Source organism: Diadema antillarum, unplaced genomic scaffold, assembly GCF_040938485.1.
Source record: "Diadema antillarum isolate AM-2024a unplaced genomic scaffold, OU_Dant_1.0 seq00000586_RagTag, whole genome shotgun sequence".
NCBI classification, from domain to species: Eukaryota; Metazoa; Echinodermata; class Echinoidea; order Diadematoida; family Diadematidae; genus Diadema; species Diadema antillarum.
Window position 1 is genome coordinate 1,341,488 of NW_027271520.1, and position 18,717 is coordinate 1,360,204.

Below are 18,717 nucleotides of genomic sequence, written 5' to 3' on the forward strand. Positions count from 1 at the left end.
GTCCGTTTGCACAAGTTTGAGAGGGTGAAATTTGTGAGCTAATGACGAAAACCATTAATTGTCAGTATCATCACCATTATCAACTTGTTGCTTTCCATCCTTTGGGATTTTTGTCAAACACTGAATACAGAAAAAAAAAAGAAAAATGACAACAAAGGGAAGAAAGGTATGGTAGACAAGCTGAGGAGTAGCCTGCAAGAGATAAGCCAATGTTAGTATTACCCTCTGCAGCAGACAACCCTTTTAATACGTGTGTGGTGAACAAAAGAAGATAAATATATTTCTTGAAAAGTTTTACCACAGAATGAGCAACTACATTCTCTTGTGAAGTCGAGATACTTGTGATTAAAGCTGTTAAAAAACTAAGAAAATATAGAGAAAGAGATGGGATGTTGTTAATCATAACTCCAAGAATATTTCTTGCTACGTTTGTATGTTACAAGTGAAGGATCACTAGCATAGGTTTTATGTGTTGCTTGAAGGTTTGCATGATGAAGTAAATGAAGGAGAGAGGTTTGCAGTAACACCATGCGTGATAGGTTTTATTCTGCTCTATGTGATGATGATGCACTTTTCACTTTAATATCTGTAAAAAAAAATGGCGCTTAGCCCATTTAGCGATGAAACTCTTCATATTTATATCTACATATATACATATTTTTGTCTGATAATGAGCAAAGGATGAGTCCCCTTAAACTATGGAATGAAATGAAGATGATACCACACAGAACAGGAAGTTGCTCCCCTCCAGAGTGAAATTTCAGCCCACATTCAGTTTCACACACACGAGGGGAAAAAAAAATTGAGTGAGATACGCTGATAAGTTTTTGACCTCCCAAGTATCAAGTTGGACTCGCTGCGCCATGTGCTTCATACACATATATCATATGATGTATATATTTCCAACAGCCATCTTGTTTTCCATGGTGTAGCAGATCGGAAGGTACAGATACTATGCTAAAAAATACTGCTTATGTCACAGTTCCTTCTAATTATATGCAAATGACTCAGTCAATCTTATGGAACATCATATATATTTTTTGACAGGACATATTGAATATCAAATATAAACACATAGATCAAAATGTATCTATATGTACATGTATCTAATAATATCTATCTATATAAATCTATCTATATATGTGACTTCTCTCACTCAGTCAAAAATTGACAAACTTCTAGAACTTCCTCGTTGTGTTTTGTCTTAGTCCCATATTGCCGAAAGTTGAATTTTTCTCTATGATTTCTTCGACTCTGTTCATTGGGGAATACAAATACACAAACACGTTTTTTCTCGTGATTTCTGTGCGAACTTTTTTTACCTGTCGCATTTCTCGCTTTCTCTGGAGGATAGTCGAGCTTCGACAGTGCCACCCTGACCAGGTCTCTGAGTTGTAACGATGACGGGACGATGGCGTATCCCTCCTTCTTCTCCTCCTCCTCCTTCTTCCTCTTTCCCTCGCTGTCCTCGCTCGGTAGCCCTGGCAACGTGTCCAGCAGCTCGACGACGCAATGCACGGGCAACTTCTTGCCGTCTGCTCACGGACAGACAGAGAAGAGGAACACAAGAGAGAAAGAGATAGAGAGAAGAGAAGATGGAAAACATGAACAAAAAGATTAGCATCATCGGGAGCACAATTCAATTCATACATTTATTCAGTAATAAAAATCGTTTCGATATAAAATGTTTACAAAATGTAGCAGGTACAGTTCTGAGAAAGCCAGAGGCTTGTTAAAATAGAATGTACCCTTGAAAACGAATCATACACATATTGCAATTTAAACATTAAAATACCAAATGATAAAAGGAGCACAGAGAGAATGAAACATATTAAAACAAGCACAAAACTGAAATGAACAAAAATTACCAATAACATCAAGGGATCATGGAGAGAATATAACATACTAAGACAGAGGACAAAACAAAACAAAACAAACAACACCACCTGAAGCAAAGCAAACAAAACAGAACGAGGTATAGAACGAGACTTCAAAAATATGTGTAAATAGTACGAGAAGACATTACCAATTGCAGCTCATGTAAAATACATAATAAAAAAAAATGTAATTCAAATTTCCTATTTTGACTAAAATGAGGAGAAGGCAAGAGCATATCGAAATTTTTTCTTGAAATTGTTCAGAGACAGCTTTTTAAGATTTTCCAGAATTCCGGACTTCCAAATATGAGATCCATGAAACCTTATCGACTGTTTTTGGGCACGAGTTGTTCGGAAACAAAATGGATAAATATTAAATTGATGCCGTGTGTTTTTTGAGTGAATTTCATTACAACGTTTGAAATAATCCAAACAAAACAGATGTTTTTACGTATTGAAGGAGACGCATACAGTAATCTTGAGATAAATCATACTAGGTGGATTTTCACTCGGACACAGTTGCATAAATGCATACAATAAACACACATTGATGAGTATTTAAATGCACACATTGGTATAATCCATTTTCATTCCCTTGAGAAATTCAAAATTGAATCTGCTGAAAAACAAAGAAAATGATTATATCATATGTGATGATTTTAATTTTCTATTTGTGGAAAATTGAGCAAAGAAAATGGGATTCCATCATTTCATTTTAGTCTTTTATTGTCCATATCATGGATATTTGTTTTGTTCACATGCTTTTTACAAAACAAAAAGTATACAATATATTGTATACTCTCCAATATCTCCAAAAACATTTTCTTGTGCAGTATCATTTGAAAAGACTTGTTTTTTTTTTTTCTATGTCATGACCTTACTTTAAAAACTTTGGAAATGGTTTTCATCTGTTTCTGCATTCAAATTCTTCATTAATATGTGACCCTGCACCACAAAACAAACAAAAAGTCGCCAGACATGATTTTTTATTTAAGACCATATTCTGAAAGAGCAGAATTTAAGCTTTAATATGATGTATAACTCAAATCAAATGGACTCTCCTAACCTATCTAAATATTGGAAAGAAAGCACAAACTCAGGAAAAGTGTGAACTGAGAAAAGAGGCTCTGAAGTACAGTGTCTATTCAAGCTTTTAAAGGGACTGTACAGTATTGGTTGAGGTAGGAATTCATGTTTTGAACATTCCTAAGTGAGATAATGAAAAGCCTCTTATGAAATATGTAAGAGCATGTAATTTTAAGAAGGATTCAATGTTTATTTGATGAAATTTGGTTTTCAGATGGCTGAGATATCCAAAAAAGTGTTAATAATAAAAGGCGACATGCCACAACTTTATTAGGATCTCTTTGTTTCACCTTGTTTTTGGATATCTCAGCCATTTCAAAACCGATTTTCATCGAATAAACTTTAGATACCCCTTTAAAACTGCATGCTCTTTGACATCTCATACAATGGTTTCTGAATATCTCGCAAAATGTTAAAAACTAAATCTACACCTCGACCAGTATACACCCTTTAATCTTTACCAAACCGTGCTGGCTGTGCGATGAAAGGGACAAAAAAAAAAAAAAAAAAAAACAGGAAGTAAACCACCCGAGTAACAACAATGAAGGGATATCAGATTAAACTGAAATTAAGCATGCCTCATTAACACATTCTGTCCATAATTATTGTCAACTTTCAAAGCAGTAGCACTATCCTTTCAAAAGTTTTTAGAGTTGAAAGTGAAGAGTGTGTACAAGGTTTTTCAGAAATGAAAAAGGGACTCTAAAGACATACCTAATCACACTATTCTACCCAAAAGTGTTAGAGATAAACTGCTAAAAAAACACACTTTCCCGCCTGTTTTATGACCCCGAATTTTAGCATAATGTAAAAGAAGACTTGCTCTTTCAGAAAATATGAAAAAGTCAGGACTGGCTAGGTTGACCCATTTCACCTACTTTCAGTCCTCACACAAAATCAGTGTGAGCGACTTTTTATTCGTTCTGTGATGCACAGTCACATATGTACAGTATGTATGTATTTGTGAATGAGTGTTTTGTATGTCAATGTTAAAGCCTATAAAATCATAATAGGTACATGGTTGCTCAGGTGAACATTATACAAGATTTGATGCCCTGTACATTTATTTAAAATCAAAGCTTTCTTGTTACTATTCATTGTTCATGTTTTATTATTTAAAGGTAGATTTTAAAGAAGTTTAGTGATCAAATCTGCAAATGTTTATTTCAGGTGCAGAATTCTAAAAAGCCTCGAAATTACTAATTTCACAACTGATTCATCCATTGGAAATATATTCTGGGAGATTACATAGGACTGGAAAAAGAAAGATTAGGAAAAAATTAGTTTAATTAATTAGGTCAGTGCAAAGTCAAAAGGCATTTTTAAAACAAAATTGTGAATTTTAAAGAAAAAAAAAGAAACCTGAATAATTCAACTTGATTTTTCATAATCTTTCTTTTTTCCAGTCTCATGAAATGCTGTATATATGCTGTTAAATTCAGATCTGCCACTTTCAAGAAGATGATATGATATTCAATATCTGCAGCTAACATCCCCTGTACTTGGTAGAAATGAAATATGACTAACACATTCATAACCACACATGCAGTATGAGCTGCACAATCAGATGGTACAACAAGCCGAGGAATGAGAGGGAAGGAAATATGTACATTTTCTGTGTTTATGACCATTTCTCTTTTTTTTTTTTTTTTGCTCATAATTTTCTAGGACTCGCACTGGATTGGTACAAGCGATGGTGAACTGTTCCCGTTATCTGACGGCTAATCTTTTTCCTGGTGAACCGAGCTCTCATACTAAGGAGCATCATTGGCATTGTCAGTGAACAAACCCTTGAAAGGAAAACCCCTGAAAATACACTTTTTCCATCCATGCTACTGCTGACAAAGGAGCGGTTGTGTTTTATCTGCATTCCATCTAGAAAACTGGACAAAAAGAAGGGGGAAAAAAAGGTGGGGGGGGGAGAGAAAGCTTGGATTATCCCACTGGGGAGAGGATAAGCTTGAGAGAGGACTGAACTTTGAAGGAGGGGATTAAGATTCTTTGCTGGAATATTTCTACAGGAAATAAAAGGTTAAAAAAAAGGTAAGGGGAGATGAAAACACACTGCCCTGCACATCTGGGCAGCTGGCTAGAAATGGCTGAAGTACATCTAGCAGGCTTATTTCCTCATGTAAAAGCTCACAAACCATAGGCAAGTGTAACATAAAGCAGTGTGCGAATAGTCTGACCATTTGCACAACATACACTATTACTGCAAACCAAAAAATATTTGCGACATGAAATTTTTACGAATTGGAGCCGACGGCCTTTTTCATAACACAAATTTTTCCTGCATTGGCATTGGCATCCCATGCATTATAATGTAGATAAGAACTTTTGGGTGCATTTTGATTTTGCGAATCTTGGCTCTCACAAAATTTGTGCAAATTAAAATGCAGGCCAAAATTTCTGGTTTTACAGTGTATTAATCATTCTTTTTCCACCATCCACACCAGCGCATACATTGTAATTACCAAAGGTTTTGCCAGTGTTATGCCTGGAAAGAACAGAGACCCTGAAATGCATTTTCTTCTCTGCTGATTTTATATCTCATTATAATTCATTTCTTTTTCCTTCTTTATATCGGAAATTTGACCTGACAAAGTAGGGATTTGAGCAATTTGACAATAGCTCTGACATTCAGCATCTATAGTGTCTCTGGGCAGACATTTCTTTATTCCTACAACAAAGCATACAGACTATCTTGCTTTAAAGGACAAGTTCACCTTCATAAACATAAGGATTGAGAGAATGTAGCAATATTAGTAGAACACATCATTGAAAGTTTGAGGAAAATCAAACAATCCGTTCAAAAGTTATGAATTTTTGAAGTTTTTGTGCAGTACCCGCTGGATGAGAAGACTACTGCAGTGTATGAATAACTTAGATGTCACATGCGTACAACAATATAAGGAAAATATAAAGAGAATTTCACAAAATTCCATCTTTTGAAAAAAGTACACATTCCCCTGACTCGTTACCGATAAATGTTATGGGTAATATTATTCCCCTGCCTTTAGAAAGAGGCAAGTCAATTGCTCTTTTATTATGCGAAAAAAGTGAAAATATGTTGAATTTTCTTTTATATTTTCTTTATACTGTTGTACGCATATGACTCACAAGCTGTAGTAGTCTCCTCATCCAGCGGTTCCAACACAAAAATTTAAAAAATTCATAACTTTTGCATCGATTGTCCAATTTTCCTCAAACTTTCACTGATGTGTTCTACTAATATTGTTGCATTTTCTCAATCCTTATGTTTATGAAGGTGAAATTGTCCTTTAAGTTTATGCTGTGGGTGGTACAGGTTTGAGGCCGGCGGCATAGGTAATGAACATTACATTAACCCATTGAAGATGAGTCCTGAGTATACTCGGGCAGATGTCTATGGGAAATGTGTGTTGTAGCAAAATCAGTCCGTCCTCAATGGGTTAAAGGGGCTTGGAGCATCATATAATGGCTGAAAGATATTGTTTCAGAAACCATTATTATGATCAATATCATTGTTATCCACCTCCTTGATCCTTCTTCTTCTTAGTCTTCGTATCAAATTACTATTATTATTATAATGATAACAACAATTATCATCATTACTTTTAATATCATAACTATAATCATCATCATCAACACCATTGTCACTAGTAGTTCTAAGTCTATACTACAACACTACTACTTCTACTACTACTATCATTATTATTATTATCATTTTAATTATTATTATTATTATAATCATAATCATTATCATTATTACTATCTTTATCATCACCATAACTATCATTTTCATATATCATCAAGGGCGATAAACAGTAGAATAATTCAGACAGCAATTATAGCAGCAGCTACAATATCACATGCTCTCCAGTCCTTGAATGATACCACAAGGTTTAATATAATGAATGGTACCCAGATCTGAGATGTTCAAATTCTTCATGATCTAATATATGCAAATATGCCTTAATTGTAAAGATGACATCATATCAAAGTGCTTTTGTTAAAGGTGCATCCACGTTGAATGTAAAATTGTAAAGGCGCAATTTATTGGACACAGGAATGTTTCCTTCTGTGAATTTCAGTCACCTTGTCAATTCCAACAAATGTCTTCATAGTCTAAATATTTGAAAGATACTTTGAACAAGGCATGCTGAATATGCAGAATGAGACAAAGAGCTTGGTCCTTGCAAGAGCTTAAAGATACAAGAGCTTTCCTTAAGCTACAAGGAAGCTTACTTGCACAGGAGATGTTTCATACTCATCTTTTAATCGTTAGCTCACTAACACTGTCATCTTACACTTAGCATTTAGCCTCTCACAACGATGCCATTGTTCCAACTCACAAGAGCTTTCGAAATCAAAGTCGCACAAAGAATGAGAGAGGCTGAACAGAACAAAAAGATAAATCTGCTCTCAGAGATAAAGGATGTTACCAAAAAATGCCACCAAAAAAAAAAAGAATTTGGAAAAAAAGAAGAAGAGAAATCTGTCAGTTTAGCTCAGAAATAGTGCCAACAATAGAAACTAATGCCAGCAAAGTGCATTACAGGCTGCGCTGAATGGCGCTGAAAAGAAGAGTAATGACGTAAAAATCGCAGCTTTTCATTCCACGAGGAGCGCCCAGCCGGGGCACGTGGATCTGTACCACAGCGTTTGTTCTCTCTGTTTAATCTTTCTTATTGTCCTCTCCCGTCCCCATACCCCCCCCCCTTCTCTCTCTCTCCTTTCGCTACTAACCACTACTCTTTCTGGTCGTCCATTTCAATAGGATTTTCTGATTTAAGAGATTACAAATCTGAGTGGGCATTTGGAGAGCTAGAGAGATGGGAATTTGTCACATCATCCAGCTCAGTGAGATAGAGAGAGAGGGAGAGAGTAAGAAGACAAGAAAGAGGGGGGAAGGGAGAGTGCAAAGGGAGGAAGGGGGGGGGGGGTGAGGGAGTTAAGGGAATCGGGAGAGAGATGAGAGGAACCTGGGGAGCGGAGTGGATTACATCAATACCCAGTATATCACTGCTGCGACTTCACAATGCATACAATATTGGAGCATCATGCGGCATGGTCCTAGTCTAGCTTGCAGACACTCTGCTGGACTCTCTCACATCCTGCATCATGCCATGCCCCTCATCTGTACCACTCTCACTAAAGAGCAGGGTGCTACATATAAGCACTTGCCCAATTGCCCGGGGCAAGTGAAAATCAAAGCCGAGCAAGTGTTTTGGAAAAATGAGAAAGAAATGCTTGCCTGAATGGGGCAAGCAATAAGTTTTGAAGCCACCTTTTTTTCTAAAGTCTGAATGGCACAAAATTTCCAGGAAAATGTATGGTCTAAATACAAATGTAAAGCCTATAAACAATAAAGTATAGCATAATTAGTATTGAGTTATGCTAAAATGTCACACTTTGTGCCTCAACTTCACGGAATTACCCATTTAGATATGCAGTTGCTGCTTACTTTACTGTTTCTTTAGTACAATGAAATGTTCACATTTGTCTTTACACACACAGTGCACAAGGCAAACTATATAAAGAGTTTCTTTTTTAAAGGACAAGTTCACCTTCATAAACATAAGGATTGAGAGAATGTAACAATATTAGTAGAACACATCAGTGAAAGTTTGAGGAAAATCAGACAATCCGTTCAAAAGTTATGAATTTTTGAAGTTTTTGTGCAGTAACCGCTGGATGAAAAGACTACTGCAGTGTGTGAAAAACTTAGATGTCACATGCGTACAACAATATAAGGAAAATATAAAGAGAATTTCACAAAATTTCATCTTATGAAAAAAGTACACATTCCCCCGACTCGTTACCGACAAATGTTATGGGTAATATTATTCCCCCTGCATTTAGAAAGAGGCAAGTCAAGTGCTCTTTTATTATGCGAAAAAAGTGAAAATATGTTGAATTTTCTTTATATTTTCTTTATACTGTTGTACGCACATGACTCACAAGCTGTAGTAGTCTCCTCATCCAGCGGTTCCAAAACAAAAATTTTAAAAATTCATAACTTTTGCATCGATTGTCCAATTTTCCTCAAACTTTCACTGATGTGTTCTACTAATATTGTTGCATTCTCTCAATCGTTATGTTTATGAAGGTGAACTTGTCCTTTAAAGAGTCCAACTGAATTTGCATTACAAAGTGCATCACGAGAGTTAATAATGATTCTTGTATGTCCAGGCACAAGAATCTATGGGTTTCGCATTGGTTCTAAAATGAAAAAAAAAAGTTGATTTTGGATGTGTGACTTTGAAGCTAAACAAACAAACAAAAAAATTCTGTACGAAATAATGCTGCAACGGATAAAATCCACTTGTCCAGTGCGGCATGGAATTTTACAAGAACTGAGTTGGAAAAGAAAGGGTGAGAGAGAGAAATGTAGAAAAGAGGAATCTTGGCAGGGAGGGGTAGTGGTCAAACACAGTTAAGGTGATAATCCTGTAGCAGATCAGACATACACCTGGCTTATAAAAATACCTCGGAGCTCTGAAGTTGAAGAGGGAAAGCAAAGACATTTTCTGATTTAATACAGAAGATGCATGGAGACATGCAGTGTACACACAACTCATGCAATCATTCGGCGAGAAGAAGAATAGAAGGCGAGAAATGAAGAGTAAAGAGACTTCTTAGCTCCCACAAAGAGATTAGCATTGTCATTTCAAGACAGCGAAAGGATCATCCCACTATACTACACCCAAGAGGGGATTTTAGGGATTTTGGGGAATCAGAAAAGAAGAAGGGGGGGGGGGGGAATGAGGGAGAAAGAGTCTCCCTCACCTCAAGTGCACCTGACCAAGATGAGGCACCTCAAGACTATACAGGTGAATTATCAAAGGGAATACAAGGTGTAACATTTTTTTTTGGGGGGGGGGGGGGAATTGTTGGATACAACTCCAATATCTTTGTTTGTTATTGTGGGCAACTTGAACATGGAGTTGTTCACAAATTCAAAAAAAATGCCCATGGAATTATGACTTAAACAATAATACACAATGATCCTCCATGTTAACTGCCTCACACCTAATAACTATGGAATACAAATAGTGGAAATACCATAGTTGTCAACCTCTATACATAAACACACTCAAAGAAAAACAACAACACACTGATGATTGCATTTGCATACATACAAACTTACATACAAACTTTGGAAGATATATGTTCTGGTTTAAAAAATTGATGCTATGGTATTAAAACAAAGGATGCTTGTTTGAAGTTCCTATTTTTATTTAGCTGTCTAAAATCATATTTCTTCTTTTGTATATCATAAGTAAACAAAAACATGATTAATATGGCAACACATTACTCATTGGCAGCCTTACAATACACAGGGTATTTTGTTTATCAAATGAGGATTATTCCTCCATATTCATCATAATCATATTCAACTATATCAGTTATATCAGCAAACCTTAATACCTTTTTGTATTCATTCAAAGATATATATCCCCAAATCACTATTGCACAAGATTTGTCCCGATTTTTTTTATCTGTAAATCTAGTTGACCTAAATAGTGCCTGTATGCATATGGGAGAGAGAAAGAGAAGAAAATCTTGCATCACTGATCGTTTCAAATTGGCTACAATGCAACAGTGCTGTGATGGTCACTTGAAAATATTCCCTGGCAATTCCATTCAGAGGGGAAGGCGTGTATGACGGTTGAGACCTCGCTCTTGCGGTGTACAGCACAATGCAAATCGAGCGCGGATCTGTACGACGAAATTCCCGCGATATATTTTCATTTGGACGGTCATTTGAATAAGTGTAAAGCATGACTGTGCGCACTTTGGTAAAAGAACAAAAAAGTTCCAAGCTCCATCCAAGCTATTCTTCCCCCGTCCATCGTGGTGCTACATCCCGCAATGCACCATTCTAGCTTGCTTTTAAAGTTCACGTTACAAGAGTGTACTCTCTTACGCTCAGCAAAATTTCAGCTCTTTCTTTTCTTCATCTACTCCGTGGTCTCTCTTTTTTTCCTCCTCTATAAACTTCTTCTTTTTCTCGTTTGTTTCTATCATGGTTACCTTGCCGTAGAGCCATACAGCAAAGCCCATCGATCAAAAATATCCAGCCGCCCATCTTTCAAACTCCTTGTGACTCCCTGGTATGCTAATCCACGCAAAAGTCAAGATCATGCCTCCCCCTCCTCTTCCCCCCCCCCCCCACCCCACCCACCCTACTCCAGTCTCAGCAATCCACGGCTCAAAATGAATCATGGCAAGCCCGGTAGCAAAAGACGAAGAAAAAAAATGAGATAGAAAAAAAATCAAAATCGGGAGGGTAAGAGGGAGCTGCTATGGCCCGCAAAACTGTGTGAAAATTAGCCCTGATCTGGGGCGATTTAGGAGCCAATTTGCTCGGCTAAGTCGAGTCAACATTAGCCCGATCCATTGGAGATGCTACATCAGTCGCCAGCCAAATTGAATGATCACATCGCCGGGGAAAGCTCCCCCCTCATGCTTAGTGCGTTCACCTGCCCGGCTGCGGGAGATCAGTCTCCCGCCCAGACTCCGCCAGCGACCGACGAGTTCTCCGCCCACCCAGGTGGGCGGTGGTTGGCTACTGGGCTGCGGCCACGAGGAGGCTGCATCTTTTTGGAACTAGTTTGACCAGTGTGTTGCACTGGAGTGACCAATCTGACCACAGACAGAGGAGTTTCAACACCACTACCAAAGAAAAAAATCCATGTGTGCAGCAGCATTTCTAAAAAGCATTTCTAATCAGGATTAGATTAACAAGATAATCACACACACATATTCTAACTGATCACAAACAGCTAACAACATTCCACACAACACTGTAGACATCATGAATTCAATAACCTGTTAATCATACTATCAACCCCTTTGTAACATATCAATATAAAAACATGCACCAACAATGTTATGGAAGAAAAAACAGGACCAAGCAAGGCTTCACCCGCTCAAGATGCAATAAAATACTTCTTTTGTTTCAGCCCTTTTTTGGTCAAATGCCATGTTTAATTCAGTTGCAGAATGATGGAAAGACCACTTAATCACTAAATTTATTGCCGATTCTTCAAGCAGTGACACATTTTAGAAGATTACAATTATTTGTTTTTTCGTGTAAAATACGTAAATATTATGTTTGATTTTGTGCAGATATCCTAATGTGAATATGAATTGATCATACACAGGTAGCTTATTGCCCGTCATCATACAGCCAATCCCCCTGGCATTTACAACTTGAGAATAACCACAAAATATTGAAGCCACAAATTTTTCCTACCAGAAGAACTTTGTAGCTGCTTTCATTTGCTTTGCTTTTGAAATCCCCTCTTAGTTTTTCTTTTCTTTTCTAATATTCATCTTGGGGCTTTCCCAGGGTTTACTGTTAGTTGCCTGGCAACAGTGAACTAAAGCCAGGATTTTTATAGGATCTTTTTCTTCTTTATCTTCTATTTTTATGTAATTCTTGTTTTTGTTTTGTGTTTGTGTATTGTTGGGGGTTTTTTTGCCAGTGAAAACATCCCTTCAAATTAAAGACCTAGGACATTTGTGGGAAACCATTGGATACTTCCCCCATCCCCATCCCCTTTCCCCCTCCCCCCCCCCCCCTCACAGAAATATGTCTATGTTTTACATGTACAATTCTACAACAGTCCCTAAGAATACTTGACAAGATGATTTGTATGCTTCCTTGGTGGATATGAAGGTGAAGTGTACACAACATAGAAGAAAAAAAGAGCAAGACAAGAAGTTTGGGGAGAAAGTTTTCACCCCTCCAGCTTCCCCATGGGTCGATATTAAAAACTATCGCTATATCAAACAGGGATTTTCTTTTCCCGATCTCTCGCAGGATCTTCTGAGTTTTCGAGGCATGTTTAAGCGTCAGATTTATAAACCACACATCAATTAGACAAAATGGGGAAAGTCCCGCATCTTAGAAGCCATGGCTTAAAACAAGACAGCAATGTGAAGTCTTTGAAGGAATCAGGGCTTTTTTTTTTCTCTCTCTCCTGGACTCTCAAAGAATCTCCTAGTTTTTGAGGCACGTTCAGCATGAGATAAACCATGCACCTATTGAGCTAAATAGGGAATTACTCATTTTTGGAGGCCACGGCTTAAAACAAGACAGCAACGAGAGGTCTTCAGAGGAACATGGACAGCACCTCCAATACACCTGAAGACCTCTGCATGTCTTGGAGTGAGCAATTTAGCAAACCTTGATGGAAGAGGATAGTTTGTTAGAGGATAAGGAATGAAACATTTTGGCAAGCACTGCATAATGCTTCTTACTTAGCACTTCTATTTCGACAACAGAAAAGATGTACTATGACAACACAAAGTATGCAATGGCAACAGAACAAAATGCCATGATGGTCACAGTCTAAAATTGGCTGCCACAGCAAAGACATAAATAACTTTAAAGAGCAGTCTTCACAATTCTCTTTTTCCGACTATAGCATGATATTGATATGCCACGTTACTGGTTTGAAATCGGCGGACCCCATCGTGCACGCTTGAGGACGACTGCGGCGAGCAGTGTGAACGCGGTCGCGGGGAAGTCATCAGCCAAGAAAGTGCTACCTCAAGGCCACTCCGGCCTGCTAATACTGCCTCTGCGCCACTTCAATTGGATCTAATCGGGATTTGCGAGAGACATGGTGGGGATTAGGCTGTAGAAAATGGAGAGCGCACCGCCGCGCAGAAATCGTCTCTCGCCGAAACCGCTCTCCTTCCTCGACTCGCTCCCTCGTGCCGTCTCTCTCTCTCCCTCCTCCTCCCCTCTCTCCCTCTATCCATCTCTCTCTCAAACTCCATTCCTCTCCTTCCATCCCAGAATGGTTTCCTCCCCTCTCATTATATTTTTTTTTCTTGCATCCTTCTTCCCCAAACCTCAATCTAATTGTAACTCTTCGTACATCCTCTCTCTCTCTCTCTCTATAATATATGCATTCAATAAACTGACAAATAATACTCACCCTCCAAAAATGACTGCATCTCTCACTCTATCTTTATCACACCAACTCAAATCTTCCTTGATCTAATCAAGGTCTCAAATTTGTATATTCTCATAACTTTTATCCACCACATCTTTCTTGTTCTCATTCTTTATTTTTAATTTGACAAAAAAAAGAATAAATCTTAAATGTCCCTTCATATGATACTGTTGGGTCAGTTCCATGACATTTGCTCTCACTGCGACAATTGCTCCCATTAAATATCTGCGCGCTAAGCCAAACATAAAATCTACCAACAAACATAACCCTAGTCTTAAAGGACAAGTCCACCTTCATATACATTAGGATTGAGAGAATGCAGCAATATTAGTAGAACACATCAGTGAAAGTTTGAGGAAAATCGGACAATCCATTCAAAAGTTATGAATATTTTAAGTATTTGCGAAGTCACTGCTGGAAGAGAAGACTACTACAGTGTATGATGTCACATGCGTACAACTGTATAAGGAAAATAAAAAGAGAATTTCACAAAACTTTACTTTTTGAATAAAGTGCACATTTCTTCGACTTGCTACTTGCGTATGTTAAGGGTAATATTATTCCCCCTGCCTTCTGAAAGAGAGAAGTCAAGTGTTCTTTTATTATGCGAGAAAAATGGAATTATGTTAAATTTTCTTTATTCTTTCTTTATATCGTTGTACTCATGTGACATCACAAGCTTATTTAGTCTTTTCATCCAGCCGTGACTGAGCAGAAACTTCAAAAATTCATAACTTTTGAACGGATTGCCCGATTTTCCTCAAACTCTCACTGATGTGTTCTAATAATATTGCTGCATTCTCTCAACCCACATGTCTATGAAGGTGAACTTGTCCTTTAATCCTCACATCAAACTAAACCTATAACCCTATCACAATCCTAACCCTACCCTAAGTCCTTGGAAAAAATGAGATTGGAGCAATTGTCACAGGAGCAAATGTCGTGACTCCTTTTGGGTCATACCAGCAGATGGTTTCTAGCAAAAGGCAATACGTGTTTCTCTTTCTCATGTAGTGTAAATTACCCCTTGTGAAAAAAAAGAGAAAAGTTGTAGGTGGCTCACCTAAAATACCATGGCTAAGAAGAATAAATCAAGTGGTGTGTTCATTTTTAGTCAGAATTAATGCAACAGTGCACACGGAGATGTAGAACATTTTTGTTGTTGTTGAAGGCATTATTTACCATTTGCAGATGAAATAAAAACTCAGTTTTAGCGCTTCAAAATAGTTCTAAAATATGAGGTAGGGACAGAAACAACCAATGTAAAAAATTTAATCATTATAATCAATGTTAAGTATTGTTAAATATACAAAATGTGAACAATAGTTACAATAAAATTGTTTCTAGACTAAACCATCTACAGTTATGGTTTAGTGGGAAAAAAATAGTGATAACTCTTTATATTTTAGGCTTTATTGCAAAATTTTTGTATGGTAGGATGTTTTGTGATACAACTGCGTAACTCCTAATAATATTTTAGGCTTTATTGCAAAATTTTTGTATGGTAGGATGTTTTGTGATACAACTGACCTACACATATGCATCAAATGTGATAACTTGAACATTCTTTAAATCACTGCTCCCAAAGGTAAATGGTACCTTTAACATGCTATACTGGATGCAGGCTTCTTCTTCTTCTTCTTCTTCTTCTTCTTCTTCTTCTTCTTCTTCTTCTTCTTCTTCTTCTTCTTCTTCTCCTTTTTTTTTTGGGGGGGGGGGGGCATATACTTGATTAACTGCTGGCATTGAAAGAAAAAAAAAGTAGAAATGTATCAGAGAGATCATGTGTGTGTCCATTCAAATATCTGCTGGCCATCTGTGGTAGTCTTGTACTGCTGTCTCAAATAAAATGCCACACAGATCCATAACTGTGATAAATATCCGTATGTCTAATAAAGCTATGTACAGAAGATGACTATATGCCTGTGAGAAAGTTGAATTTCTGTTCCCCTCTTCTTGAAAAGTACACTTGTGAACTTTGTTACTGAAGCTGAAAGAAACAAAACAACAGTAAGAAAAAAATGCTGGCATGAAATTTTTCATTTTTACAGAAATTTCACAGATTGATGACAATTGATGACAATTTGATAAAATGATATAAGAATACAAACTAAGGAACTATAAGCATCTACAAAGTTATGATGCCAAGAAAAAGAAATATTCTATAGGGGCCTACCAGATGCCACCTAAATATTTTCCAACAACAATCACAAAGATTATGTCATTGATGACAATAACAATGATGATAGTGATATTTGTATGATTACAAAAACAGGAGGTTCCATACAAACAAAAGGTCTACCAGAATGCTTCTCTGATTTTGATCTAGCTTATCAAAGCGACCTAAATCAAAGCAACTTGAGAGAAAAAAAAATATTTAAATTGCAGGATTTATTGTCAGGATTAAAATCCAATTTACATTGGAAGACACAAGATCCATAATTACAGAGGAATTTATAGATTTTTATTGTACATTTTTAAAAGTAACTCAAAGTATTGGTGTTACCATTCAGAATCTGTTGTTGAGTTTAAATCACTATTAGAGAAAATAGCACAAAATCCTTTTGCATAAAGCACTAAATATCATTTTCATCAAATTAGTGGGGTATCCCACAGTACAACACTAACAGAAAGAATAAAAAATAGAAGAAGTAAGCAAAAATTGGTACCCTAGGGTATCAAATACCCCATCAAATACATACCAAAACCTGACATGTGGTATTATTGTTCTTGCTACCTTGCAAAGCTCAACAGAAAAGTATCGCAACCAGACAAAACTTTGCAATGGACTTGATAAAAATGCACTGCAGAGGACTAGGAACTGTTCTTCTTGCTCTGAAGACAGTGCCATACATTTTAAAAGCAGCTAAACTTGTGAATGCTCTACTACATGATATCATCCCAGAAGTACCATAGGAGGTACCACATAGAAATCAATGCATCACACTTTCTATCAAAGTCTGTATCTCCAGCACACTTAAATGTCATCTACTTGCGCTGTGTAATTGAGAGACAATTATTGTTCTTGGTTACATGGCCCTGGGCGATCAATGTACGTTTTGACGACACATCTATTTTCTAGAGATAAAAAGCAAAAAAGCATGTTCTAACTCTTTTATTGTGTCTCATTCTCCTCTCTATCTCTCTTCCTCTCTCTCTCTGTCTATCATTCCTTCTCTCTTTCTCTCTCGCTGTCTCTCTGTGTCTGTATGTTCCTGTTTCTCCGAAAGGCCCTCTCTCTTTCTGCCCAAAGCTGCGCGGATTTAGCCCTTAATCTTTCTAATGGGCTTCTTAAGCTCCCACAGGATTCAAAGCTTAATCTGTTAATGGAAAACCCAGGCAACCAAAGAGAGATTCTTCCCCCAATCTCCAGCTGATACTGGGAGAACGAGGGAGAGATGGAGAGATGGCAAAGAAAGAGAGAACGAGAGAAGAGACGGACAGACAGACAGACAAAACAAGACAACGTCCGAGCAGTTTTCCACTCACCTCCTCCCCCCCCCCCCCCCCCCCCCCAATCTTGTCACCCTCTCGTCTCCATTTCGGATGAAATCCTTCCTTAAAACTTACTCTTTACCGTCCGCCACTTGATACCAATAGGAGAAAGATGAGAGCCGATCGCGAGGTATTAGGACTCCCTCGTCCAAGTTTCGGAGTCCCCAAACATGGACCATAGGGGGGGGGGGGGGGGGGGGGGCAAGGCGCGGGCGTGGTTAGAAGAAAGTAAAAAGACTCACAAGACATTAAGTGAGGACGAGGCAGAAAAAAGAGATAACGCGAAAAGAGATAGAGAGAGACAGACGGATACAGAGACAATAAGACAGGGAGCTTTAAAGAGGGGCAGATCCTGAGACTGTACTTTATGATAGTTGGTTCTGACTACACAGCGATACCAACGCTAGGGAGTATCCCCCTCCCCTTACCCCAGTCTGCCTCTCCTAACAGCATCAATCGGCGCCCATGTCATCTCGCAATCGTCTCAACCAGCTCTTTCATCCCCTCATCCGCCCCGCAAATGAATGAGCTATCAGCGGGCAATTACTTAAGTCTCTGCATTACGCCACATCCCCTCCGCAAGAGATAGAGGGAGAGTTTTCTGACATCATCCCCCCCCCAAAAAAAAAAAAGGAAAAGAAGAAAATATGGAAGAAAAAAAATGTAAATGTGCTCTCCACACCAGTCTCTGAGCTCTCCTCCCCCTGCACTTAGCTGCTAGTCCCCTGCACTCTGCAGCTTGCTCACTCCCGTGTTTGAAGCTCCTTGTTCACCCATTACGTGCCAACAGTTTTCCCTTGCATCTTTTTTTTTTTTGTCATCCTACCTGTCAGCTACACGTCAAGACAACTATCAAACACAATAACATCAAATTGAAGAGGAAGGGGGGGGGGGGGGGAGAAAGGGGGAGGGGGAAAATATATGAGTAAAAACTCCAAGTGACTGAAGTGAAGGAAAAGATAACTTTCTTACCAAAATGATACACTTTTTCAAAAAAGTTTTTCTGCAACACGATATTTCTTGTACGGCAGGAAAAATGAGTAGAATCCACAGGGGAGATAAGTCCAGCGCTAAGTAGCAAATTCTCATTGTTGACTTCGTCATTTCTCCCCCCGCAGCCTCAAGAAAATACATCGGAAAATGAAGTAAACCTGACTATGGGCAGCGTATGCCAAGGGCAAGAAATGGGAGAATTAAGTGCTCATCTAGGATAAATATTTTGCTCTCACGGCCTCTCCAAGTAGCTCCCTTGCTTTTCGGGCTGAAAATTCATATTCCGGATTAGGCCGCCAAAACAAAGG

General features: G+C 37.9%; 1 protein-coding gene across 1 annotated transcript in view; it reads right to left on the reverse strand.

Moving 5' to 3' along the window:
• Positions 1 to 18,717, reverse strand: part of LOC139735617 (uncharacterized) — a 60,038-nt gene that overhangs the window by 23,588 nt on the left and 17,733 nt on the right. Inside the window, exon 3 of the mRNA XM_071646373.1 lies at positions 1,323 to 1,535. Coding sequence (XP_071502474.1) covers positions 1,323 to 1,535 — 213 coding nt within the window. The remainder of the gene's footprint in view (positions 1 to 1,322; positions 1,536 to 18,717) is intronic.